Source organism: Macaca nemestrina, chromosome 9, assembly GCF_043159975.1.
Source record: "Macaca nemestrina isolate mMacNem1 chromosome 9, mMacNem.hap1, whole genome shotgun sequence".
NCBI classification, from domain to species: domain Eukaryota; kingdom Metazoa; phylum Chordata; class Mammalia; order Primates; family Cercopithecidae; genus Macaca; species Macaca nemestrina.
Window position 1 is genome coordinate 62,547,097 of NC_092133.1, and position 18,683 is coordinate 62,565,779.

Genomic DNA, 18,683 nt, shown 5'->3' on the forward strand with positions numbered 1-18,683 from the left:
GTCATTTTCAGAAAGGAGAGTTAAATCCTGAAGACTGTATAAAAGAAAAGGAAACACAGAGAAAAACAGTTCACAGATATTACTGTTCACTTGCTAAAAAGTAAACTATGCAGGCCTCATAACACAAAACAAGATTTTCCAATTATTTAATTTGGTAATTATTTGTAAATAATAAGTCTAAGATGTGAAACAGATGCAAACAAAGATGAACATCTCCTGTTAGTAAATTGTGGAGGACAGAGTAGTGGGAAGTATCTTTCATAGACAATATCTCCATGGGAAAGAAAATTTTCACATTTTTCAGCTTTGGTTAAGATCAAACTGATCTAATTAGCTTTCTCATCTAATTTATTGCTCAGAATTCCCTTTAGTGAGGCATGCTTTTCATAAATTTCAAGGAAAGCTATTTGGAGAATAGTTTGGAATTAGGCATAAACAAAAATGGAAAGCTTTGTCAAAGATACACCAAAAATTTTCTGAATAACTGAAATAACAAAATTGGGACGTCATAAACTATACTGTTACACTAATAATAAGATGCTGTTTATACACAATAACCTAGGATTATTTTATATTCATTTTATTTGGGATATAGAACATAATTTACCTAGAGAATTTTAATTAAAATTATATACCACTAATTAGAAGTAAAAAAGATTTTTTTTCTCTTCTGAATGTGATAATATAGCCATATAGATTAGCTATCTGGAAAGGTTATTACAAATCAAAGAGGGATTAATAAACTCTGAAGTGTGTAAATAACTTTGTCTCAAAATTTTCTGATTTCGGAGTGATAGAGCATAAAACTGTAAACCTGGTACCTCAAACAGACATTATGATCATAAAAAGCATGCTCACAAGACTAACAAGATTATAAAACTGAGACAGAGGCAAAATATTAGTCCTGCTAGATTTTACCTAATCAATTCCTGATAGGAAATTTTCATTTGTCTAAAAAAAAACCCCTGTTACATTCTTCTTTTACTTACATGCTATTCTCAGAAGGTAGAAAAAAATCAGGGACACAAATAACTCTATACTTGATTTTGACCAACAAGAAAGTAGTGCTTAAATTTAGTTGTGGAAGAGATACTGAATGACTAGAGCACAATCATCTTTTTAAACAAGTAAATATATTGCCACAACTTATTGAAAAAGTAACTACTATGTGCCCTATTGATACCGGTGACTTTGAGGAGCAGATATAGAAATATAAATTTAATAATATCAAGAGTTTTATCTTTCCTTACCACATTGTTAGCATTGCATTATTTTAGAAATATTTCAAAGAGATAATAAGAAAACTATATGCCAAGATTCATCAATGATTTTGTTTATCAACTTGCTAGAAAAACAGCAAAACTGATCATCTATTCCCTGCAAACCTTGCTAAGCTTGCCTTGCAGCATAGTGCTTCAGACCTAGTCTCTAGTGAATATTGTTCAACTGTTGGCTTGTTTCTCTTAATTCATTTTGAGGAGTGACTTCAAAAATAAAAGAAAAACTTAAAAAATGACTCATCCTTGTCCCTTCTATTCCTTTTGCTAAACAATGTGCATATCAAATTTCATATTCCATATGCATAACATGAAAAATGATTCTCTAGGATTGATAACTTAAGGTTGGAATTTCAAATATTTTAGGAATCACAGATGCACCATCACCCTACTGTTAGGAGACAATAGTAAAAAAATCTAACCTGAGGATTTCACAGATTCACAAAGGGTTTTCACAGAAAGGAGTTCTGCTGTTATGACTTATAAAAATAGTTGATTGTCCTCATTGTTTCTGAATCCATATGAATTCAGACACTTCTGTAAGTTTCTTGTAGAAAGGTTAACAATAGCATTAAAACGTCATTTTACTGAGAGATTCAAAAACGAAGCATTTACTGGCTGATTTTTAGAAAATATTAACTTGAGTGCTGCAACCAACACAAAATACTGGTTCCATATTTCTTATGCAATCAAAGAAGATTATGTGCAAGAACAAATTGCTGTTTTGCAAACAGACTGCAGATGAAGGTAAGAGCATTTCTCTGGAAACACAGGACTGACTTGCTATGTTTAAGTAACATAAACAAAAACCTAGGGATATCGATGATACAGTTAAGAGAGGGTTTGGTGATTATCACATACTTAATACCATAACAGTCTAATTATATCTCCTAACAGATAAGGCATTAATAAACATTCTAAATGGTTTCTGGCTAAGGCCTGTGGGTAATTTACATAACACATGTATTTATAGAAGACCTCTTTTCACCAATGAATATATTTACTTCTCAGAGATAAATTTCAAATTGCATAACCAAAGAATACAAGCACTATGTGGCAATATATGTCAAAAGAAGGAACACAGACTGGAATCTTTCCCACATGTATGAATATTCGGTATCTATGTAGATTCAGATATGAGAAACAGTGCAGCTGTTATTGGCAACTGACTTACCCGTACTTGTAAGGAAGTTAACATTTCTCATTACACCTTCTGTGTAAGCCCCTGGCTCGTAACTGTCCATTTCACCCGTGACGATGTGAGCAACTCTCGCTGCCCGGCCTCTGATAGCACCCGCAGCACGGTCTAAATTATCAGCATCCTGGTCTCTTAAGGCTATGATACACTTGTTGACATCTTCCAAGATATGGCTTTCTGTAAGTAAATCAATCAAATTAGTTTGTGTGTGTGTGTTTAAAATTCATACAAATCTAGCAGATTATAATTATGTTAACTTCTGACTTCAGATAGAGTGCACATTGGAAATGGAAGATTTTGAGAATTATAAGAAAATTGGAGACATATTTTGCATACATCCCTTTACTCTTTAATAGCAAAATCCATGAAATATAACATGTTACATTTTAAGAGAAATTTGTATTGACTGCATATTATTTTAGACTCTAGTTCCAGTAGATTAGATTTTTAGAGTGGCACAGAGGTGGAAATTAAAGACAGTTTCTAGATTAAAATGAAAATAAAGTATGTGATGATGAAATGCTACATTGTGAATGAAAGCAATATTATACAGATTATAAAACTTATATATACATAAGGAAAAGATTGATTTAAATAAATGAATTCCAGAGAAAGTTGCCTACTCTGAAGATTGTCTCCTGACCTCCTCCTCTCCGTTCTTCTTTAGATGACTAGGGCATGAACATAGCAGGAAGTTTAAAACATACACATAAAACAATTATAACAATATGATCTCAGTAATTCCAGAACATATCATTAATTCTCTTTCTCTCTCTTTTTGTCTCTCTCACTCTCTCTTTCTGTCTGTGTCTCTTTCTTTCTCTTTCCCAATCTGCTTGTGTATATGTGTTGACTATGTGTGTGTGAGCTACAGAGGAGCTCTTCAGTTTCCTTACAGAGTCACACTTCCCTCTTATTGTACAGAAAATAAAATCTGTCTGGGTGTGGTGGCTCACACCTGATATCCTAGCACTTGGGGAGACCTAGGAAGGAGGATGACTTGGGGCCAGAAGTTCAAGACCAGTCTGGGCAGCACAGCAAGACCCTTTCTTTACAACAAAATAAATTTACCCAGGAGTAGCAGCATGTTTCTGTAGTCCTAGTTACTTGGGAGGCTGAGGTGGGAGGATTGATTGAGCCCAGGAGTTAGAGGCTGCAGTGAGCTTTGATCACGCCACTACACTCCAGCCTGGGTAATAGAGTGAGGCCCTATCTATCTATCTATCTATCTTAAATTAAATATATATTTATATATTTAAAATTTAAATATATTAATAAATATAACATTATTTATTCATATATTTATTCATATATTTCATAATGATATGTTCTGGAATTACTGAGATTTTATTGTTTAATTGTTTTCTGTGCATGTTTTAAAGAAATAGTTATTAAAGATATTAAGTGGGGATTCATGTGATAAAGCCAGAAGCCAAAACACTAAATATATCCTAAATATATATGCACCCAATACAGAAGCACCTAGACTCATAAAGCAAGTCCTTAGAGACCTAGAAAGAGACTTAGACTCCCACACAATAATAATGGGAGACTTTAACACCCCACTGTCAATATTAGACAGATCAACGAGACAGAAGGTTAACAAGGATATCCAGGACCTGAACTCAGTTCTGTAACAAGCAGACCTAATAGACATAATTGTTGAAAAAAGAAAATAAAGTCAAACTACCATTGAATATGGTCCCTGTTGACCTTCTGAGACATGGCTTCTATTATTCTGTTATACATATTTTATGATTTCCAAAATCATTCATGATCTTCCATGTCTCTGTCTTTGGGCATATTAAAACCTTGGTCTAGACAGTCTGTCCCCTTTGACCTGCTTGCTCAACTCCTACTATTCTTTCAAGCCACTAGGCAAATGTTCCCACCGCAGGAAATCCATGCTGACTTCCTCATTCCCTATAACAAAACCAACTTTGTTCCATGTTGTTTGGGATTCACATAAAATGGTACATGCTCTTCGATTAGAGATTCTTCCTGTGTTTTAATTATTTACTTATAAAACTCTCTCTCTCTTGTAGAATTTGAAATATATCTGAGGGAAAGAATTTTATCTTATTCCTCGAGGTATTCTATATACTACCTGTTATAATACTTGGTACCTGTTAGGCTAACAAGAATGCTTGTTGAATGAATGAATGAATGAATGAATGAATGAAGCTCTCATAAGACATTCTTAAATCATGGGTTATGAACATAAGTAAACACATATCTGCGATCTGAAATTAGGTAAATTTAACCCATATTAGGGACATTCAAAGTCACTTACATGAAAAATATTAAGCACTAAAAACCTTCATTATAAATTAACTAGGGTTTTAACCTAATTTGTAGCATTCAGTTATGAATGTATCATTAAAGCCTACAGTAAATACAGTCATGGTCCAATCTCAACAGATAGCATATGTATATTCTCATATTTCCCCTGGAACAGAAGTACAGGTTTGAGTTTAGAAGGCATAATAATCATCAATTTTTACAAAGCCCACAGATGTACACTTTAATGACACATTAAGAAGCTACCATTTTCAAGTACATTGGCAAGGTCTTTTTTTAAAAAAACAAATGCAACATATATGTATTCTATGAATGTTTACTCTGTATTCACTAAGGTGCTCAATTTTATATTGCAGAGTTATTTTTCTTAGTCCTATACAAGTGAAAGAATATTTACAGAAAAAACAATGTCCATTCTTGGAAGATTGATAATATGTAATAAACTCTGTAATTTCTCTTTAATTAAAGATGAAATGATAGCTTGTACACACTATTTTTTTCCTAGTGAATTTTGCAGAGGAGAAAATATACAAAGATATTCACTAACAATGAATGAGTAGTCACCTCTTCTGTAGAAGTATGATCTATATGCCCATGAATGTATTATTTAATGCAGTTAATAATAATATAGCAAGAAATTTTCTGTGTTTTGTTGTTGTTGTTGTTGTTGTTGTTGTTGTTTGGCTGTACAGAAGGTTGTGTGATCACTGCTCACAATTAAATAATGCTGTCAGAAGCCATGGTGTTAAATATTGTTGAAGAATTATAGAGGTAAGGTCAGTGTGGAAATAAAAGTCTTATATAAACATACACAGAATTAAAGAAAAAATAAGTGAAATAAGTGAAAAGAATCTATAACCAGACTTAACCCAAAGCAGCTATAGTAAGAATGTTGGAGTAGATGTATAAATGATCTTTGAAATTTCTAAGATTAAATATAGCACAAAAGAATTGGAAAAGGTTCACAAATTTTGTATTATTGTGACACTTTCCCATTACCCTGAATGCTTTACAGAATGCTACCAACAACTATTTGCATGAGGCTCTAAACATAGAATGCCAGAAAAAGAAAATCAAAATGTTAGGTACCTCCCACATATGCATAATAACTAAACATTAAACGGCTTCTTAAAAATGATTATTTCTCTGCTATTTATATTTCTGGTGAACTTAAGTGACTAAAAGACCTTCATGAAGGCCTGAGTTTTTATGCCTAACTACACAGCCCTTAAACTTTTAGGGAAGAAGAAAATGCCAAATACCTTGTATATAACTTCCTACTGTTGAATCTCTTTAGACTTTGCTGCTAATGGAATGGGTTTACTCTTTAAACACAGCAAAAGTCATTTGGCTCTCTCCTCAAATAATTTTTTTTCTGAAGTAGATGCACTTGAGCTCAACAAATGCATCATTTACAAAATGAGGTTAAAAGAAAGAATATGTTATTATAGAACAAGCACATTTAGAATACTATGGTTTGAAGGATTGCCACACAGTAAAGATTTTTCTTAACAGCTCCAGAGTATCAGCTTAACATTTGCTCTGAGGTGAGGGGTGGAATGTCCTGGTGTTAGCGTAAATGCTGAAATGCATTCATTTAAGAGCAGAGAATTGTTGAATTATTAGCAATTTCTATCAATCATTTCATGGCCATCTTGAGATGCAAAGAGTGATTTCTATTATGTTGGAAAATAGTAATACACAGGATAATAAAGGAACTGATCTTTGACTAAAAGGTACTTTGTTTGGTGCAAGCTTTTTTTGGTGCAAGTGTCTCTGGCTAACTCCAACTTCAGTCACTATAGGAAGTGTAGCACAATAAAATTTTGAAATGCATTTTTTAAATAATAATTTTTTCTAGCTGTTCAGTTTCACATATATATGTATATATAAACAAGTATGTGTATATATGTGTGTGTGTGTATGTGTGTGTGTGTGTGTGTGTGTGTGTGTGTGTGTATATATATATATATATATATATATATATATATAGAGAGAGAGAGAGAGAGAGAGAGAGAGAAATTCTCCTTCTGTCACCCAGGATGGGGTGCAGTGCCGTAATCATAGTTCATTGCAACCTCAAACTCCTAGGCCCAAGTGATCATTCCACCTCAGGCTCCCAAGTAGCTAGAACTACAGGAACTCACCGCCACGCCTGGCTGTTTTAATTTTTTATAGAGAGAGGGTCTTGCTATGTTGCTCAGGCTGGTATCGAACTCCTTGCCTCAAGCGATTCTCCTACCTCAGATTCCCAAAGTGTTGAGATTACTGGAGAGAGCCTCTGCACCTGGCCAGTTTTCAACAATTAAAGCCAGAATTTTAAGGTCAAATGTATTGCCCCAGGGAAAGTAGAAAACAAACAAAATTCAGTGAGAACAAAATGTTAAATCATTGGCTTTCGACACCCAAAGTAGAATTTTATAAATCCACAGTCCAGAGAACAGACTGAAAGTAGAGGCACATTTTGTTTGCAAAAGCTAGACTTGGTTGAGAGGTAAAAGTTTCTGCTTTTAATTCCTGAAGTGGGATTTTGAATATATCAACGGCAAAGCCTTAAGGGGAAGAGAGTTTATGCTGTAATCCATCAAGCAAGAAATGATACACTAACAACAGTTTCCTCCCCTGATATCTAGATACGCAAGAAAAAGATTCAGAGAAGAGAAGAAGAGAGAAAAAGATATTAACTAGTTTTTCTAGAGAAACTGAGCTATAATGCAAAATACATTGAATTTTCTAAACTGTGTAGATTAAGTTTAGCTACCCAGTGTATGTGAGCTCAGAGAGTTAAGCTAAATTTAATTATAAACAAACAAGTTTCCATTTTTGCATACCTGGCTCCATAGCTATAAATTAAAAACACATTACACAGGCAACTACACAAATGTTCAACAAAATAAAAAACAAGAATACAGTAATTTTTCTTTCCTATTTACCCAAAAAACACGAAGCTAAAAAGCAAATAGAATGCATTACTATGTGAGCTAATTGTTGTTTACCTGTCTACTTAAAGACGGTCAAAATTTGTTTGGCAAGAGTTTGATTATGATGATTGGTTTCCAAATTAAACAATATCCCACAGAAAGATCTAAGCAAATACTAGCTTGAGAATACAGAGTATGCATACAATTAAATGTAAAATGTAAAGTTCCTTCTTCCTCTTTTACGTCCTAACTCCTTTCTTCTGTCTCTTCTCTCCTAAGTCTTAATATATGTTAGAAAATGTAGATGATATAAAAAATAAAGCACAGTCCCTGTCTGCAAAGGGTTCACAATCTAGTAACCAGAAAATAAAGCACTTTTTATTTTATTGTCTTTTATTCTGCCCAATACAATAGTCAAAATGGTAGTCACTTTGTAATTACACAAAAGTTTCGTTAAACTTTAACAAAATTTGCCCAGCTTCTTTGCACTGCAAACTGTTTATTCTTGAGCTTTTAGACAGCTCGAATTTACTTGTCTTACTTTTGACAATAATAAAAAGAAAAATAAAGTCCAATATTGCTATTTCCAAGCCAATTATCAACAATACTTATACAAACTCTGCAGCACTTATTCACGCACAATTCTATAGAAAAACACACACACGAAAAAAAAAAAGAAAGTCATCGAAGCCTTCATATTTCTCTTGGTATGTCTTAAGTAAGCTCTTGTAACAACTTGTGAAGTTGTTAAGAAATTTATCAAAAGCTTGGAAATAGAAAAAATGGACTATTGCTTGTCCTTTCAATGTCCTGCTGAACAGACATTGCAATCAGCCCACCTGGCAAATATCTAATTCTCCAGGAGTGTGTCTTTGTTCCACTTGCTATTAGTGTTGATTAGGGTATTTTAAAACTCTGTAAAGGATAATGCTCTTTTTAAAAAAAAACTCTGATGACCATGTAAATGATTCTTGTAACAAAAAGTGTTATTTTCGTAGAAAAGATAATCCTAAAGGCTACAGCTTCATTGCTCTGTAGGACATTAACCAGTTGTGTTTCTAAATGAGAAATTTTATTGAACCATTCTTTATCTAAATTTTTTAAACAAGGCTTTTCATTTTAGTGCCTCTCAAAAATAAAATTTTTGACACATGTTCATGTTAAATTTGTAAAACTCATGCCTTCAAATTTAGAAAATTATCCATAGACTGTATACCTTGACTTGGAAGCGACTGATTTTTCAATTAGAGTGCTATCCAGAATAAAGTGAACATTTTATGTTAAATCATAAACCTATTTTTAAAATGCAGAACTACAAAACTTCTATAAGATAACAGAGAAGAAACTCTAGGTGATCTTGGGTTTGGCAAGAACTTTTAAAATATAACACCAAAAACATAATTAACAAAATTTTTTTAAAAAATGAATACATTGGACTTCATAAAAATTTAAAACTTCTACTCTGCAAAAGACACTTAAAAGAATAAAAAGATGCTGAGCACCGTGGCTCATGCCTGGAATCCCAGCACTTTGGGAGGCTGAGGTGGGCAGATCACAAGGTCAGGAGTTTGAGACCATCCTGGCCAATATGGTGAAACCCATCTCTACTTTAAAAATACAAAAATTAGCCGGGTGTGATGGTGCATGCCTGCAGTCCTAGTGACTTCGAAGGTTGAGGCAGAAGAATCACTTGAACCTGGGAGGCGGAGGTTGCAGTTAGCTGAGATTACGCCACCGCACTTTAGCCTGGGAAACAGAGTGAGACCCCATCTCAAAAACAAAAAACAAAAAACAAAAAGCCACAGAGTGGAAGATAACATTTGCAAAACACCTATCTGATGCAGGACTGGTATCGAGGATGTATAAATAATTCTTAAAATTCAATAATAAGAAAACAATTCAATTAAAAAATAAGCAAAAGATATGAGCAGACACCTCACCAAAGACATACAGATGACAAATAAGGACACAAAAAAAATGGGCAACATCATTTATCATCAAGAAATTTCAATTCAAAACAACACACTGCACATCTATTAGAATGACTAAAATTTAAAACACTGATAACACCAACCATGAAAATGTAGAGCAATAAGAACTCTCGTTCACCCCTGAAGAGAATGCAAAATGGCATTTTGGAAGACAGTTTGGAATGCCACTTTGGAAGAGATTTCAGCAGTTGCTTACAAAAGTAAATATGCTTCTACTACACAATCCAGCAACCATACCTTGGTATTTACCCAGATAAATTTAAAACTTACATTCACACAAAACCTGCACATGTGTCTTTATAGCAGTTTTATTTGTAACTGCCAAAACTTAGATGCAACCAACGTGTTCTTCAGTAGATGAACGGATAAACTGGAACACTCAGTCAACGGAATGTATAAAAAGCAATGAAAAATGATTTACCAAGCCAAGAAAAGACATGCAGGAAATTTAAATGCATACTGCTAATGAAAGAAGTCCATCTGAAAGGCTACATACTGTACGATTGCAATTACATGTCATTCTGGAAATGGCAAAGCTACAGGGACAATAAAATTCCTAGGGAGGGTAGAATGTATAGGTAGAGCACAGGGGATTTTCCAGGTAGTAAAACTATTCTGTGTAATACTGCAATGGTGAATACATGTTAATATACATTTGTCAAAATCCATAGAATTTACAACACAAAGTGAACCCTACTGTAAACTGTAGGATTTACTTAATACTGATGTATCAGTATTGGTTCATCAATAGTAACAATAAAGGATGTTCTTCAAACATTCTACATTCAGTGTCAAGTCCATTTAAGACCTTAAATAAGCACTGTTTAGCTTCTAAAATAGGAATAAAAATATTCAATCACATACATTATTTACAGATGTCTACAAATAATGAATTAGGAATTGTGAACATACTACAGTTTTCTGAGAATATAACTAACAAAAAGTTTGGTCCTATTCTTTCCCCAAGTTTCTAGCCTTCACGCAGTAACACCTTCTGGTTGTCAACTGGTTTCTTGGAGTTTTTAACAAATACTGTTTCAGTCTCTCTTCTTTTCCATGCACTGTGCTAGGTAACAGATACATAATATTTTGTTTAATTCTCATAATAATTCCAAGAGATAGATCTGTTACATTTCATTTTTATAGTTGAAGCAAAATGGAGCCTTTGAGCAGGTAAATATCTTCTCCAAATTCATAAAATTATAGTAATTTGAGTCATAGCTCAAAATCGAGGTTTATCTAACCTGCTAAGTTTCTATAGAAATGCTAAAGTCTCATCTGATTTCAAGATAAGGTGATTCTATAATTATATTATTCAGCTATTCCAAATGTATAATGGGAAGGGAAAATTATGGGCTTGAAATATTTTCTAAATTTTATAGAAATGGTACAAAAGATTGTTTATGCTATTATAATCTATAGCTCAATGCATTATAAGTTTTCACATTAATTTTCATTGGGCATAAGATAATCATCTATGCATTTTAGAAGGATAATTTTAATTCTACAAAGCTCACATTGACTATGCTCTGGTAACTTTAACATTCTGGATCTGTAATCAGGAGCCATCATAGCCAGAGGGCCTCAAGTATTCTAGAGACATCACCAGGAAAGTGGCCATGTAAGAATAAATAAACAAATGAAGTTTAGTGCCTTAGCTACTTAGCTATTCTGGTGTAGGAGCTAAAGTCTAAGTTATTGCATTTTATGGCATTCTTATCCTGACAAAATAAACAAACAGAAAAAGTGAAACAAACCTCAGGCATTCTCACTCAGACCATACTCTTTTACCATGTACTCCTCTACTACTGAGCTTTTTCATGTTAATTGTCCCATTGCTTCCTCTCCCATAGACTGAGAACCTATTAACATCTAGTAACAAAGCACTGGGTAAGAAAAAAAAAAAAAAAAAAAAAAAAGAAAGCTTTCAGGATATTACCAGATTGAACATCAGGACTGTCAGCAGGAACAGACAGTAGTGAGCAGTTCTCCCATAATATGCAATAAAACCATTCAAGTCTTGCACACTGGATGCTAATGTTGGATGCCTCTGTTGCTGGATTGTCTTATAAAAAACAGTCGGTATTCAATCGGGTACTATTCCTTTTTCATAGTTCAAAATATAGAATAACTTGAGTGTCCAATTTTGAAATCTGTACTTTCGGGCACAGAAAAGCAAATCCCAGTACTGTTTAAAATAACCTCCTAAAGGTATATGACACATATAGCAGAAAAGAAACCCTAAACAAATAAAGTACGTAAAATGTAAATGTACAGATACAATTAAGAATAAATCAGTTGCTGATAACCTGGTAAATTTTACTAAGTTTTTATTTATTTTTCCCCTCAGAATAATAAGTATATATACAGTTCAAATATCTTTACTACCTTCTAAAATACAGTATCTCTCCACGTGGGAAAAAGAGGCTATTAGTAGATATATGTCTTAGGGAAGTTCACTTCCCTAGTCAATGAATTAATTTTAAAGTCAAGTACAGCATCCTTTTGCTGAAATTTATTTTTCTCTTATATTTTGCTCTCAGGTGCACAAAAATTGTCAGAACAGATCCCTCTCTATGAGACAAATTCTCTTCAGCATCATTTGTAATTGTTTCAAGGAAACCATAATTAAAAACTTGAATTTACCACACGTATAACAAAGGAGTCCACGAGGTTAAAAGCAAACACAGGGTGTGACTTTTTCCCATGCCCAAATCAATGTCATTCACAAAATATTCTGTATCACCCTGATTGTTTTTATCATACGTAAATTGCTATAAAACTACATGGAATTGGACACCAAATTACAAAGACTAATAAAAAACACAAGGTAAAAAGATATGACTTAAAAGGTACCATGTTTTCAGAAATTCAATATAGTTCATCTTAACTCAGATTTCCAAAAAGTCTATATTTATTATTTACCTTTCCATGGAGTTTCTCCATGAACCTGCCACAAAACTTTCTAGAAGATTCTCTAACGGACCCTAATCATAGCCATCCAGTAACCTCTTAACAAGATCCTGATTTCACCAGCATCGGTAATTGTTCTCTTAAGAATTCTCTGTTTCTTGGTACTCTCTGTAATTTTTATTTATTTATATTATTTCAGATTCAGGGGGTTCATGTCCAGGATTGTGTAACAGTGAGGTTTGGGCTTCTAGTGTACCCATCACTCACAGAGTAAAAATGATACCCAATAGGTAATTTTTCAATTCTTTCCTGCTCCTAGTCTTCCCCCTTTTGGAGTTTGTTATTTCCATCTTCGTGTCTATGTGTACCCATTGTTTAGTTCCCACTTATAAGTGAGAACTTGTGGTACTTGATTTTCTGTTTCTCAGTTATTTCACTAGATTAATGGCCTCCAGCACCATTTATATTGCTGGCAAAATACATTATTTCATTCTTTTTAATGGCTGCATAGTATTTTATATATATATATATATGTATATGGAATATATGTGTGTATATATATATATACACACACCATATTTTCTCTATGCAATCAAATAATAGAATACAAAGATATGTATTTATATACTATTATTTTAGTTTCTAATTTAACCCTGAAACAATATACAGGAGCCAAAATCTTATTAAACTGAATAAACTAGACTTATTTAGATATTAAAAGAGGGATACTAAAAGTCCCTATTGGTTATACTGAACCCATTTTATCCTAATAAGTGGAATGTAATCAGGCAAAATAATTAATGATGTAGTTTACTGAACTTAATTTTAAAAAGTATTGAAATACCTTAGTACGATTTTCATGGATTAAAATTTTAAGACAGTGATTATATTTTCACCTCAGTTATAAGTTGGGTATCCATATGAAAGTGACACCTTAGGTTTCTGACATGTATTAAAACCTTCAGATCCAGAAATGTTTATGAGTAATTTAACCACGGCTTCCCAACAATTCATTGGAATAGTTATTAAGCATTTTAAAGAAATGAGTTCATGGTTGGGTAAAGTTAGATCAGGAAATAATAGTTCCCAAATTATCACCCTCAAGCAATTCCATTTCTAGTAAATAGTCCCCAAATTATGATCCTAAAAGAAATTCCATTTCTAGTAAAGAAGATGCTTTCCTATGCATACGTAAATTTACAGATTCATGTCAAAATAAAATTTAAACCACAACTACTGATTGAAGTGAAACAATGATTTTAATTTATAATGCAAACTAACCATTGGTGAACACAAATAATAACTTAATAGAATGTAACAAACCAATATAAGCTTTTTGCTTATAAAGTAACTACATAAAAAAGATGCTTATGACATAATTTTAAGTAAAAAAAATCAGGCTATATATCCATTAAATAGGACCTTCATTTAAAATTCATATATTTATTTCTCTACAATATACCATATAATTACATACCTTTTAAGAAAAACGTATGGAAGGAAATTTCTAAACTCCTAACTGTAGTTTTCAATAAATAGTGGCAGTGAGTAGTTTTTATGCTTTAAAGAATTGATATATTTTCCATAAAATAATATTGCATGCAATAATACATATGCATTACTATTTTAAGATTACTATTAAAATTATACTCTATCCTTGATTAGCCATTGTTATTAAACAGAGAACTCCTATAGTTAAGGCTTAGGGAACTAAGCAAACTACCATTTATTAACATTTATATATTGCTGAATATAACATTGATACCCACAGATAAGGCTTAACATCCTTAGTTCTTCCAGTATTGTTTTCCTCTCTCTCTTTGCCCACCAAATGATAGTAATTCCAAATTGATACTTTTTATTCAATTAGTACATATATATATATATATATATATATTCACATGGTATATTCATTCATTCAATTTATGTTTCATTGAATAATGATATATTCATTTTAATGCGTATTTTGAGTTCTTACTACAAGGTATTTTGTGAGGTATAGAGAAATTTCAAGATAAACAACTAACTGTCTTCCCTTTAAAAGAACTCACAGTCTAGTCATAGAAATAAGCACCTAAAGAAATGACTCCAAGGAATATGATAAATGCCATACAGTACATGGGTAAACGATGCTAGACCACTTCTTTTTCCGATGACATACTTACTTTTTCCATATGTGTACATTGTTGCATTATGTACTGTGAATTGTTCCACTGGGATCAGACTGATCACAATGTGTACTTGGTCTTTATGAAAATAATTTTTTAAAAGTTTTTTGTGTATTTACAAATTCCTGGATGACTGTGGGAGTAGGGGGTGGGACAATTTTCCTATCAAAATCATAAGTATATGTTTAATAGGCATTGCTGACAACAGTTATTAAGAGTTTGAAGACAAGTAATTGACTTACTGTGAGAGTTATTACTAGAGTAATATTTATATAAAAGATATTTTCTTATGAGGGTTTTATGTTACATAACCAATTTACAAATAGTATTTTATCACGTCTTATATGTTTATACTCTCTTTCTTTTCTTTGCACATTTTAAGTATTTTTATTGGCTCTTTCACAACTTGCAAAGTACAATTCATGGCCTTTGTGTACATGATTTTAGTTTTGTTTAGATCAGACTTATGAAAAGAGTGGCATGAAAATTAAAAATCTTCCTTGTTAAAGATAGGAACACCAATAGTTCTCTTATTTCCTAATTATGTGCTCAAGAACAAATTTTTTGTCTCATACAGAAACTTGGAAAGTGAAAATTGGCATGAATAGCAGTCATATGCCCAGCAGTTACAATGATTGCATGGGATCAGTGTAATGTATCTATGGTATTGTATTTAGAAGAAATTCTTGACAGGACTCATACATGATGAAAGACAGTAGCATATAGAACACACATCCATATAAGGATCACAGTAGGAGAAACCAGTGGAGGTACTGTAATGAGGCCAGTGATAATAAAATCAGGAAGAAAGGTAACATGACAGCAAAAGCACTGATAGAAATGAGAGGTATAAAGTATGGAAAAGATAGATAAAACATGAAACAGAAAACATTTCTTTTTTAGTGCTAAGACTAAATTAAAAGCAGAGAAATTATAATCTTCTTTTATTCAATTCAAGATCTTCAATGAAGATATGAAATTTATTTTTAAAATGCAAAGAGCCCAGTTAGCCTACATAGCTTATTCTCCTTTTAGTTCTAAACTTCCACTGTCAGACCATCTAATCAAACCATCTCGTACAAATTCAGTGTTATTATCTCAGCAACCTTGCCTGGAAGGCCATTCCTGGCTTTTAAGCATCTCTGCATGAAAAACAGATTCACAACATCTGGTCTGATTTCCTTTTCCGTTAGTTTTCATTTTGTTGCCTCTTCTATTTTATTTTCTTTTCCAATCATGTCTGTTGAACTGAAAATAGTAATTTCACTGGTATCTACGTTCTTTATTTCACTTTCTATTTTTAGGGTTGGAGGTCTACCCTGTTGCTTAAGGTTAGTTGTAAAATAATAACTTGGGGGACTATAATTACCCTTGCTTTCTTCATACAATTTCAAATGTTGACATAAGTTTTATTTTCTTATAGTATTATTCACATCAAACACCTGAGTTAAAATTGACTGTGAATATTTTCTCAATGCTGTGTACATCCATGGGCTCTGATTTATTTTCCTTTCCTGCATCTGGTTGCCTCTTGTGTCTTCTGTGCTAGTGAATTTTCAACATTTTAAGAAAGAAACTGATCACTTAGAACAATATTATTTTAACAGAAAAACACCACAAGAGATATATAATATTATAACCTGAATGATAAACATAATACTTGACTTTGACGTCAATAATAAGTAAATGCATGCATATGGCACCCTACCTTCCACCATAATTTATTCTGTGGTGCATGCGTGCAAAGTGAAGATGCTATATATTATAAAATCACATTAAAGGACCAAAATAAGAACTGGATTATTTTTCTCACACTTAATGTGTCATCTGCTATCAAAGAAAATCAAGCCAAAATGCAAAATTTCTTTGTTACTTATCCTACTATACAGACCTATGCTATCATCTAAAAAAAAAAAAAATGCTGTGTGAGACCTAATATCATTATATTTTCAATGAATAGTTACATGTGGTGAATTTAATCATGTTCCAGTGCTACTGCTTTCTCTATAACTGACTTATATGACATATGTTCAGTTCTTGAAGTGTTAATTTTTATAATTTGCTGTCAGGTGCCAGGAAAAAATATATCCCCTGATACTGATAATGTCACTTTTCTGTTCCAACAAACCTAAGTTTATGCCACTTGTTTATAAGTTGTATATGTCAAAATCATCTCCTTGTCAAAACAGCAAACTTTGAAGATGAACTCATAAATATACTAATAATTTACAATGGCTTAAAAAAATTAAGATCCTAAAGGCATATACATATGCATATGCATATTCACACAGACATATATGCGTGCATATATATATACATGCTTTTTATAGCCTATTAAATTTAGTATTTATAAGACTAATCCTGAAGCTAAGAAGTTAATAATAAATTAAAACAAAACGAAGAATCAAAACATGTTTACAAAGAAAATATAAAAAATAGAAAAGAAGAACACAAATAAACCAACCACAAGGTTCAAGAGAATTACCATTAATATCCTACAGATTTGTCACTATACTTTCTGGCAGCCAAGGCAAAAGAGAAACATAATCTGTTGGAACATGAGATAATTAGTAATTTTTATCATTTGCTTTTTATATAACTTAAATATTCTCTTTGCCAAGCTCTTTTGCCCTAATGGATAGCTTTGAAGATTCTATACTATAAATGGGTTATTGACTGAGGGATCTAATGGCAAATGAAATCAATAATACCTACAGTAAGCTCTTCAAGCTGTTGATATTGGCATGTGTGAGAAAGAGTGATATATATAGATGTAGATATAGATATAGATAGATAATATAAACAGATACATATATATATAAAATACATATATTCATAAGTGGCAGCTCTGTTTCCACCTCTCTCCCATGTCAATTCTATAACTGCATGTCATAGGTAATTTGGAAACAAAATCTCTGGTAGTTTTATCCCTCTCTTCCCAGATATAATATAAACTTGTCTTGTTAAGAAATGTTTGAAGTGGCCGGGCACGGTGGCTCATGTCTGTAATCCCAGCACTTTGGGAGGCCGAGGTGGGCGATCACGAGGTCAGGAGATTGAGACTAACCATGACTAACATGGTGAAACCTCATCTCTACTAAAAATACAAAAAATTAGCCAGGCGTGGTGGCGGGCGCCTGTAGTTCCAGCTACTCGGGAGGCTGAGGCAGGAGAATGGCGGGAACCCGGGAGGTGGAGCTTGCAGTGAGCCGAGATCGGGCCACTGCACTACAGACTGGAGCGACAGAGTGAGACTCCGTTTCAAAAACCAAAAGAAAAAAAGAAATGTTTGAGTTGACTCACTTTACTGATTTCTTTCAATAGACAGATAGCTATATCTATCAGTTTTATTTTGTTGCTGATTATTCAACTTTTGATACCTATTTTCTCTTCCAACAGCTTTATATAAAATCAAGGTGCTCTTTGACTTTCCTATGGATGAATATGTCTTATTAGTATAATTGGGTGTGACATATACAAAGACAACAGAGATACAGAAATAAGCCTAGTACCTACGGTCTGATAAGTACTGGGAGTATTCTGAATTGGAAATCGGGGACTACAATCATTCTGAAAAGACCACAGGTATGTCAGAATATGGAGAAGCAATCAGATAAAGAGAAGTATTAACATATAGATAAACTATGTGGCCTTATTGTTAGAATACTCGATTGTTGTTTTGGCTTTGCTGCTTACTAGTTCTATAAACTTAGATAAAGTGTTAACCATAAACTTGCATTTCCTCATTAATAAAATGTGATTAATAAGATTGACAGTCTCTGAGACTGTTGTAAGAATTAAATAAAAATATACATATAGGCTGGGTGCAGTGGCTTATTTCTGTAATCCAGCACTCTGGGAGGCTGAGGCAGGTGGACTGTTTGAGGCCAGGAGTTTAAGACCAGCCTGGCCAA

At 32.9% G+C, this 18,683-nt stretch overlaps 1 protein-coding gene across 20 annotated transcripts in view; it reads right to left on the reverse strand.

Annotated features, from left to right (window-relative positions):
• LOC105466141 (catenin alpha 3) overlaps nt 1-18,683 on the reverse strand; it is a 1,883,635-nt gene that overhangs the window by 475,547 nt on the left and 1,389,405 nt on the right. For all 20 annotated transcript variants that reach the window (XR_011607352.1, XR_011607354.1, XR_011607355.1 and 17 more), the window contains one exon: nt 2,452-2,652. Coding sequence is in view for 16 of the 20 variants with exons in the window: in XM_071068753.1 (XP_070924854.1) it covers nt 2,452-2,652 (201 nt within the window). In the remaining 4 variants the exon portion in view is untranslated. The remainder of the gene's footprint in view (nt 1-2,451; nt 2,653-18,683) is intronic.